The following is a 10,567-nucleotide window of genomic DNA, read 5'->3' on the forward strand; positions in this document are numbered from 1 at the left end:
CAAAGGGGATCGTAAGTATTATCCTGGGGTTTCTTTTCCCAACTGTCAGCCTAGGTCAGTCAAGTAAAAAGGGGGGTGGGGGTGGTGTTGGAAATGTCTTGTAAAGATAAAATTGTGTAAGGTTTTCGTTGTGTCCGTTTCTTCCCACAGATTTTCATAGTTTATAAGTGTGTGTCAGATATGTGTTTTGATGAAGTTTGACCTTGTTGGAAACGTACCGTGGTTAATAAATTGGACTTACCCGTTTTGTTTTCGTTCCAAGGACCACTTGTCTCTGAGTGTTTTATTTTCCTTTGTGGAAGCTCATAATCCATCAAAATTCTGAGGTTAGAACCAGATAGGGGTGCTGGGCGCTTCGAAACCGCCAGTTTAGGGGTCAGCGAGCCATAAGCTGCTGGACCGTCCACTAGAAGGGACAGAGAGGCCCAATACAGCAACAGCCACCAAAAACCCCCTACACGAGTTAGGACACGGGCAGCCGAGTTTTGGATCACCTCTAGTTTATGTAGGGTAGAATGTGGGAGGCCAGCCAGGAGTGCATTGGAATAAACAAATCTAGATGTAACAAAGGCATGGATGAGGGTTTCAGCAGCGGCAGATCTGAGGCAAGGGCGGGGACGGGCAATCTTACTCTCACTGATCCATTTTTTACTATCTTACTGCTATGCCTTCTGCTACATTTATTCATTCATTTCTGATGCCCAGACCGTAGAAATGTATTTATTGACTCGCTGGTTCCATGTGCTCTGTTAATTCAGTACTCTGTACTTACCTACACTGCAATGGAGATCGGCAACCTTTCAATACTGTCAGTTAATTCTAATGCACATCATTTGCATTTCTTTCAATGAGTTTTCTTATTGCGATAATGGTGTCAAAAAACTAACATTATATTGTAACTTAACTTTAATTTTGAATCCCATGTTACAGTAATAAATCTAGGCTGACACTTCAGTGCAGTGGGAGTGCTGCATTGTCAGAGGTGCCGTCTTTCGGATGAGTCGTTGAACCGAGACCCCGTCTGCACTCTCAGGTGGATGGAAAAAATCCCATGGTACTATTTCGAAGACGAGCAGGGGTGTTATCCCCGGTGTCCTAGCCAATATTTATCCCTCAATTAACATAACAAAAAACAGATTATCTGGTCATTATCACACTGCTGTTTGTGGGAGTTTGCTGTGCGCAAGTTGGCTGCCGCATTTCCCACATTACAACAGTGACTACACTCCAAAAGTACTTTGTTTGCTGTAAAGCGCTTTGAGACGCCCGGTGGTCGTGAAAGGTGCTATATAAATCCAAGTCTTTCTTTCTGCCATCTTCAGCTCATCCAAATTTGCCCATATCCTGACTCACACCAAGTTCCTTTCACCCATCACTTCTGTATATCCTGACTCACACCAAGTCCCTTTCACCCATCACTTCTGTATATCCTGACTCACACCAAGTCTGTTTCACCCATCACTTCTGTACTTGCTGACCTACATTGGCTCTCAGTCCAGCAACAGCTCAAATTTAAAATTCTCATCAGTGTTCAAATCCCTCCATGGGCTCGCCCCCCTCTCCATGTTTGTAACCTCCTTCAGCGCTACGCCCCTTCGAGATCTTCGCGTTTCTTCAATTCTGGCCTTTTGCACATCCCCAATTTACTTTGCTCCTCTATTGGGGATTGTGCATTCAGCTGCCTAGGCCTTAAGCTCGAGAAGTCCCTCCCTAAACGTGAACGCCACTCTACCTTAAGACACTCCTTTAAATATATGACCAGGTTTTTGGTCACCTGTCCTAATGTCTCTTTGTTTGACTCGGTGTCGAATTTTATCTGATTATTCTCCTGTTAAAGGCGCTATATAAACGCAAGTTGTTGTATACTTTTGATAAGGAGGATTACAAAGTGCAATGAAAATGCATTATTATTGTGACAATGTACAGTGTTGGGAATAAAGAAATTGTTGGTTAAAAATAAAGGAATGAATGTAAACTAGGGTAGATAGCAGCTTTGTGATATCAACGCATATCGCTGCCGTATGTGTCATGCTGATATTAGGTGCAAATGTGTGCGCTTCTCCGGATCGAATTTTCAGCAGTAAAAGATACAAAGGCTGTGCAACTTGCACTTGCTTTCAGTGTAGAGCTGAACCTTCCTCGGGTACTGCTGTGGAGACTACATCCTTTCCACTGCTGCAAACGTCTGCAGTGAGATGTGGGGCAAGGACACCAGTGCAGTGACACTCTTCGTCCATTGATAGTCCCCCGATGACGGAGGCCACCAATCAAAGGCTGACTTAAGTCACCCATCATGGAATTGCTCACAAAAAGCAAGATCGCAACTGTTCCCTGGTGCATAATCTCCAACAATTTTTTATTACCCCACCATCTTAGTGGCAAGTAACTGGCTGGAGTCACAAAAATAAACATAGGTTCGCCAATTTTACTCTTAATTAAAACAAGAACTATCTTGAGGGTTAAATGAGTCTTCTGGTGAGCCCCGAACAGCAAGATTTGTGAACTGTGTAACTAACTGTAAGTTGTAATTTGGTATGACTGTACCTTTCTATTATATAAACGTCCCTTGCTGGTTTTCTTGAGTTTTCTTAATGTTCCAAGTAAAAACATTAAAAAAATGAATTTTCTCCAAATTGATTGGAGTTTTTTCAGTTCCCAATTGTCCCCCTACATGTGTCCCTTTTTAAAAAAAAAACAAAATCAAAACAAAAATTTTTTTAAAACTAGCAACTAAAACAGACCGTAATGATCCCTCGCCCAATGCACTGTGAGCAACACCAGGACAGATTCACTATAGATCACAAATAAATGTTATGGCGTCGAGACTAGATAACATGCCTTCTCAATCCTTAAAGCAGCTGAGATTTTTAATCATTTATATGAAATAAATGGATCGTGTGTAATCATTAACTACACACTAGATTTCCTGCGGGTTGCTCAGGGTATAGTGCACGCTGCTCCATACTGTGCTGCCTATTTCTTGTCACGATCTTATAGCTATCGCTTGTGTATACCTGAGGCAGAGGTGAGGCATAGCAACACGCAAGAGGCGGACTTCGATGTCAGGCAGTTCCACATGGGCTGCAAACATTCAGGACTAGGGACGTCTTCACTGCTGAATTTTGTACGTCCTTTAGGAGATGGCTGGTGCCACAGAGGCCTAGAGTCCAGTATGGTCCTACATTGCTCTCTCTCTATTCATTTCTTATTGTGCCTATTACTCTGTCCTTTCTCTGCATTTCTCAACTGTTCTCGGTCCCTATTTCTCACCGACATGCTGCCCCTCAGCGACATCATCCAAAAACACAATGTCAGATTCCACATGTACACCGACGACACCAAGCTCTACCTCACCACCTCGTCTCGACCCCTCCACCATCTCGGATTTGTGTCACTACTTGTCCAACATAGCAGAAATTTCCTCTAACTAAAATATCAGAAAGACCAAAGCTACTGTCTTCAGACCCCACCACAAACTGCAGCCATAGAGTGTTATTTTGAGATGGGGGCATTCTTGCCTCCAAATCAGAAGTCTCAGCCCCATTCAGAAATTCAAACACAGTCGAGACGGACACATCAGTGCAGTACTGAGGGAGTGCTGCACTGTCAGAGGTGCCGTCTTTTGGGTGAGATGTTAATCCGAGGGTCCGCCTGCCCTCTAAGGTGGGCGTAAAAGATTGTAGCTACTATTTCGAAGAGCAGGGGAGCTCCTCCCGGTGTCCTGGCCAACATTGAGCCTTCAACTAACATGACAGATTATCTGGTCATTATCTCATTGCTATTTGTAGGCCTTGCTGTGCGCAAATTAGCTGCTGCATTTCCTACATTACAACAATGACTTCACTCAAAAAAGCACTTCATTGGCTGTAACGCCCTTTGGGGCTTCCTGAAGTCCTGAAGAAATGCAGGATCTTTACTTCTTTTGTCCTAATTATGTGATAAAGTTTACTTGTTAGGAGCAGAGCCGTGGAGTGGTGAGGAATTTACATGGCAACTGTATCATGGTAAATTATGTTACTGCAGCAGAAAAATATCCGGAGTGGGCAAAACTTTACATGCCATTTCTCCAACTGCTGAAGAACAAAAGCAAATAAGCAATGAACAGAGAGAAGCACACAGGCTCATTCTGCCACGTTCATACTGATGCAAAGCGATTTCAGATGATGTGACCTTGGATGGCTAAAATATTCCACAACTGGGGTATAATTCTAGCACAATGCTATGCCTCATTGTAAACATGCCCAGGTGATTCATCCAACAGTTTGGGAAGTTTGACAACTTTATATATTTTTTATGTTTCAAGCAAATGGAGATTCCTGCCTGCTTTCCAAAATGGAAAATGAGCAGCCCAGGGAGCATAGTACAGAGAACCTTTGTAGCTGACCTTATTGCAAACTGTGCAAATGTGCAGCTAGTAGTACAACTCCAGTCTACCTACTACACATTATTACAGCCTTGGCCTAAACATGGACAAAAGAGCTGAATTTCAGAGGTGAGAGTGACCGTCCTTGACATCAAGGGACCATTTGACCACATGTGGCATCAAGGAGCCCGAGTAAAATTGAGGTTGATGGGAATCGGGCGGTGGGGGGAACTCTCCACTGCTGGAGTCATACCTAGCACAACTGAAGATGGTTGTGGTGGTTGGACATCAATCGCCACAGTCCCAGGACATCACTGCAGGAGTCCCTCAGGGTAGTGTCCTAGGCCCAACCATCTTCAGCTGCTTCACCAATGGCCTGCCCTCCATAAGGTCAGAAGTGGGGATGTTCATGATGATCAGAGCCATTCACAACTTCTGATAATGAAGCAGTCCATGCCCACATGCAGCAAGACCAAGGCAACATTCAGGCTTGGGCTGACGGGTGGCACCGTTTAATGTTTTTTTGTTTTGCAGATGAACTCCAAAAAGAGTTTCAGGCTTGGGCTGATAAGTGGCAAGTAACATTCACGCCACACAAGTGGCAAGCAATCTCCAACAAACGAGAGTCTAACCACAGCCCCTTGACATTCAACGACATTACCATCGCCAAATCCCCCACCATCAACATCCTGGGGATCACCATTGACCAGAAACTTAACTGGACCAGCCACATAAATACTGTAACAACAAGAGCAGGTCAGAGGCTGGGTATTCTGCGGTGAGTGTCTCACCTCCTGACTCCCCAAAGCCTTTCCACCATCTACAAGGCACAAGTCAGGAGTGTGATGGAATACTCTCCACTTGCCTGGATAAGTGCAGCTCCAACAACACTCATCAAGCTCGACACCATCCAGGACAAAGCAGCCCGTTGACTGGCACCCATCCATCACCTTAAACATTCACTCCTTCCACCACCGGCGCACCGTGGCTGCAGTGTGTTCCAAGGCTTCTTCGGCAGCACCTCCAAAACCCACGACCTCTACCACCTAGAAGGACAAGGGCAGGAGGTACATGGGAACACCACCACCTGCAAGTTCCCCTCCAAGTCACACACCATCTTGATTTGGAAATGTATCGCCGATCCTTCAGTGTCACTGGGCCAAAATCCTGGAACTCTCTCCGTAACAGCACTGTGGGAGCACCTTCACCACACGGACTGCAGCGGTTCATTAGGACAGGTAACCAAAAGCTTGGTCAAACAGGTAGGTTTTTAAGGAGTGTCTTAAAGGACGAGTGCAAAGCGGAGAGGTTTAGGGAAGGAATTCCAGATATCCAGGCAGCTGAAGGCATGACCACTGATGGTGCAGCGATTAAAATCGGGGATTCCCAAGAGGCCAGAATTGAAAGAGCAGAGACATCAGAGGGTTGTAAAGCTAGAGGAGGTTCCCGAGATAGGGAGGGGTGAGGCCATGAGGGATTTGAAGACAAGGATGAGAACTGTTCAACCTCTCACATTGTTGGACCAAGAGCCAACGTAGATCATCGAGCACAGGGGTGACTATCGAACTAGACTTGGTAAGGACACAGGCAGCAGAGCTTAGGATAAGCACAAGTTTACGTCTGGTGGAAGATAGGAGGTCGGCCAGGAGAGCACTGGAGTAGTCAAGTCGAGAGGTAAACAAAGGCATGGGTGTGGGGGTCAGCAGATGAGTTAAGGCAGGGTTGGAGTCGGGCGATGTTACGGAGGTTGAAGTAGGCAGTCATGGATGTGTGGTCGGAATCTAATCTCGAGGTCAAATATGACAAGCAAGCTTGCGAATGATCTGGTCCAGCTTCAGACAGTTGTCAGGGAGAGGGATGGACTCAGTGGCTATGGAATGGAGTTTGTGGCGAGGACCGAAGACAGTAACATCTGTCTTCCGAATATTTAGTTGGAGGAAATTTCTGCTCGTCCAGTACTGGCAGTCTAAGACGGCAAACTATAAAACGGCAGCCACAAGGAATGAGGATGAAAATTATTCATCACATATATATGTATATATCACACACAAAAACACATAATTTAGGTCACATACAAGTTTTTTTTAAACGATAAAGTAAAATAAAAGTTGTGATAGCTGACAAGAGAATAAATATAATTCCAGATGGGTTGCAGGACACAATGCTGTAATATAACAAATTATACCAATCTCACTCACCGGGAACAGAATATAGTTGGGGGGGGGGGGGGGGGGGGGTGTCTTGCAATTCCTCGAAAGATTTACGCTCTATCCCGAGTTATAACCGCACTTTTTGCAAAAATTAATCGATTAGATAAGATTTGACATCTAACATCTAAAAGCGTATCTTTCAGAGAAGGCCAAATCAGTAAACATAAAGCATTAACGCCAACGTCTTTAAAAGCAACAGCTAATAACAGGCTTCACTGCACAGCAAACTCCTTCCTGCCATCTCAATTCCAGGATAAATATGCAGCAATATTACTTGCACGCACTAAATGGCAAACGACACGACCGCACCCTTGGAAAACAAACAGATGAAAATAATCCGGGAAATACAGAGCTGCCTTTTAAAGTGCATTAAAACAGCCGGAGAAACTCCGACCGACACTCTCTCTCCTCAGAAGCCTCCTATACAAGTTACCAGATACACAAGGACAGAAGAAACACAAGCTAATCACAAAACGAGAAGCTCTTGTTTTTGCATTAAAGAAAAATTAATTCTCAGATTCCGCTGAATCTGCATCAATGCCACGGGAACTTCCATGCAAAAAAACTTTTGACCTTAAAACTTTCTTTCCCCCAACAGTTACTTTTCAACTAGTTGATTTTCCAATAAACAGACATCCCACGCCCCCTGGGCTAGACAGCCAACAATACGCATCGGTTTTCGAATTGATCAACCTCCAAACACTGAACAGCGATTCCCCGCAGAAAACTGCGTGTGTGTGTGTGTGTGTGTAAAATGCGTCGAGATTTGGCTATTTCCGTACATCTCCCGACTCGAATTGTTGCTTTACAATAAAAATCGTTGCATAAAGGTTTGTAAACGCCAAGATACCAGCGTGAAAGGTGTCCCCCTTACCCGGGGGTAAATGGTTAAGGTGCCTGCTGCATCGCTGAGCACTTCCCAACACAATCCTGATGAACAAACCAGCCCCACTTGGGGAGCCGCTGCACAACAGCCTTGTGGATAAAGGAAAATGTTGCAAGCTTTAGCGGCCTGGGCTTTTAACTCACGGTGACACGATCCACAACACTGGCTTTGCACACACCTGGGCTTGCGTGAGCCAGGCAGAGTTAGGGAGAGACGAAGGTCCCGGTTAGAAACAGCCCTTGGACTTTGCATTTCTGCAGCTGGTTATCCGCGTGCGGGGAAAGATGTTGGACTTTCTCCAGTAAGCTGCGGTGCATTCAACAATCACTCACTCAGGACTTCACTCTGGCTGCAACTCTTCAAACCTTTTTACATTTGAATTTAGAGATGCCCCCAAACACTTACTGCTGCTTTTTTTTAAATGCATTTGTGCAGTTTAGGGCAGACAGTGTGTGGCCTTACGCACCTTTCGTCAAACTCCCATTGTATCAACGGGCCGCGGCAGATGTTTGCTGAAGTATTATCCCCACCCCCAAAGCTCCCAGAGAGAGAGAGATTTATTGCAGCTGTAGCACGGCAGATCTAGCGCATCGTATACTTTATTATTCCTGCACAACCCGACCTTCCTCGTCCAAGCATTTTGAGAATGAAAGATTGGATAGGCTGTGTTTGTTTTCTTTGGAACAGAGGAGGCTGAGAGCGGAGGCCTTATTGAGGTGTATAAAATGATGGGCCTAGATAAGAGTAGGATAGGAAGGACCTAGTTCCCTTAGCAGAGAGTCAATAACCAGGGTACATAGATTTAAATAAGTTGGTGGAAGGATTAGAGGGGAGATGAGCAAACATTTCTTAACCCAGAGGGTGGTGGGGGTCTGCATCTCACTGCCGAAAAGGGTAGTAGAGGCAGAAACCCTCACATTTAAAACGTTCTTTGATGGGCACTTAAAGAACTGTAACCTACAGGGCTGCAGACCAAGAGCTGGAAAGTGGGTTAAGACTGGATAGCTCTTGCCCAATGGCCTCCTACTGTGTTATAATTTTCTATGAAACTGATCCCAGTAGATCACATGGCTCCAGTTGGGGTGGAGTGTAGAATGTTTCAGTATAAGGGGTGTCGCAGTTGTGTAGGGCAGACCGGTTGGGCTGGGTGCTCTTTGCCTTTCCTTCATTGTGCATAGGTTTATATGTAACCTTAAGGGCTGCTGACCAAGGGCCGTGTGGCTTTTTGTCGGCCGGCGTGGACACGATGGGCCGAAATGACCTCCTTCTGCGCTGTAAATTTCTATGTTCATAGTCAGAGTGTGTGTGTGCGCATAGGTGAACTGGTTCACTTTTCTACACCATGCAAAAAGATTCTTACACAGCTTGTATCACCCCCGCCCACCACCACTTTTCTGCACCATGCAAAAAAGATTTTTGCATATTTTTTATCCCCATTTTTTAACGCCATGCAAAAAAAATCTCGTTTTGCACAGTTTTTATTCACCCCCAAACTTTTCTACACGATGCAAAAAAAAATGTTTGCACAAGTATTATTGCCCCGACCCTTTCCCCCTCTTTTGCCTTTCACGGTGCAGACAAGCTGCAGGCAGCTCCAGATCTATGTGCGCACTATGTGGCAGGAAGCAGCAGCGGCGCACTGCGCCTGCGCGGGGCTGGTAGCCCGGGTTAACTGACGGGGGACATTTTGTGGCAAGGTTTGTGCGTCCGCGTTACCGCCCGCCCCCGAAACCTGCTCCGCCGTGCAACCCCCGGCGTTATTCCCGGGGCGTGTCTGATCTATCTCCGCTCTCCCCTCCCCCGCGTTTACCTGTGCACCGGAGGCGGCTGCAGCTCGGACGGCGGCTCCATGTTTTGGGGAGGGGGGGTTACTGGTGCGGCATGGCGGCGGCTGGCTAGCTGGAGGTCGGAGAGCGGTTGTTGGGGGTTTCAAACAACTCCTTCAGCGTGCCCGAGGCCCCGCACAGCAGCGGCGCCGCCGCTTTTCTCCTTCAGCTCGCGCTCGGGCGCCGCTCTGCTGCTGCTGCCGCGGCGGCCATCTTGGGACCGGTCTGTGGTAACTACGGCAACCCGGAGGGACCGTCCGGCAGGGGGCGCTGCAGCAACAACAACAACAACAACACCTGCCCACTCATCATCATCGTCATGTCCCGGCAGGGGGCGCTGCAACAACAACAACACCTGCCCACACATCATCATTCATCATCATAGGCAGTCCATCAGAATCGAGGAAGACTTGCTTCCACTCCGAAAGTGAGTCCTTAGGTGGCTGAACAGTTCAACACGGGAGCCATAGACTCTGTTACAGGTGGGACAGCCATTCGTCGGGGGAAGGGGTGGGTGGAACTGATTTACCACATGCTCCTTCTGCTGCCTGCGCCTGACCTCTTCACACTCGCAGCGTTGAGATTTGAAGAGCTCAACGCCCTCCCGGATGCACTTTCTCCACTTAGGGCAGTCTGCGGCCAGGGTCTCCCAGCTGTCAGTGGGGATGTCACACTTCACCAGGGAGGCTTTGAAGTTGTTCCTGTAACGTTTCCGCTGCCCACCTTTGGCTCGCTTTCCACGAGGGAGCTCCGCATAGAGCAATTGCTTCGGGAGTCTCGTGTCTGGCATGTGAACTATGTGGCCTGCCCAGTGGAGTTCGTTGGATTTCAGAAGAATGAGAGGTGATCTTGTAGAAACGTATAAGAATATGAGGGAGCTTGACAAGGTGGATGCAGAGAGGATGTTTGCACTGATGGGGGAGACTAGAACTAGGGGGCATAATCTTAGAATAAGGGGCCGTCCATTTAGAACTGAGATGAGGAGACATTTCTTTCTCTGTGGAATTCGCTGCCTCAGAGAGCTGTGGAAGCTGGGACATTAAATAAATTTAAGACCAAAATAGACAGTTTCTTGAGTCATGGGGGAATGAGGGTTTATGGGGAGCAGGCGGGGAAGTGGAGCTGAGTCCATGATCAGATCAGCCATACTCTTATTGAGTGGCGGAGCAGGCTCGAGGAGCTGTATTGCCTACTCCTGCTCCTATTTCTTATGTTCTTATAGAGTGTGGTCAGTGCTTCAATGCTGGGGATGTTAACCTGGGAATTTGCAGGATCTTGCGGA

At 46.8% G+C, this 10,567-nt stretch overlaps 1 protein-coding gene across 3 annotated transcripts in view; it reads right to left on the reverse strand.

The window, feature by feature from the left end:
• map3k4 (mitogen-activated protein kinase kinase kinase 4) overlaps positions 1-9,514 on the reverse strand; it is a 259,054-nt gene extending 249,540 nt beyond the window's left edge. For all 3 annotated transcript variants that reach the window (XM_070890163.1, XM_070890164.1, XM_070890165.1), the window contains exon 1: positions 9,270-9,514. In XM_070890163.1, coding sequence (XP_070746264.1) covers positions 9,270-9,310 — 41 coding nt within the window. In that variant the 5' untranslated portion in view covers positions 9,311-9,514. The remainder of the gene's footprint in view (positions 1-9,269) is intronic.
• Between the last annotated feature and the right edge of the window lie 1,053 nt (positions 9,515-10,567).

This window comes from Pristiophorus japonicus, chromosome 9, assembly GCF_044704955.1.
Source record: "Pristiophorus japonicus isolate sPriJap1 chromosome 9, sPriJap1.hap1, whole genome shotgun sequence".
In the NCBI taxonomy this organism is placed as follows: domain Eukaryota; kingdom Metazoa; phylum Chordata; class Chondrichthyes; family Pristiophoridae; genus Pristiophorus; species Pristiophorus japonicus.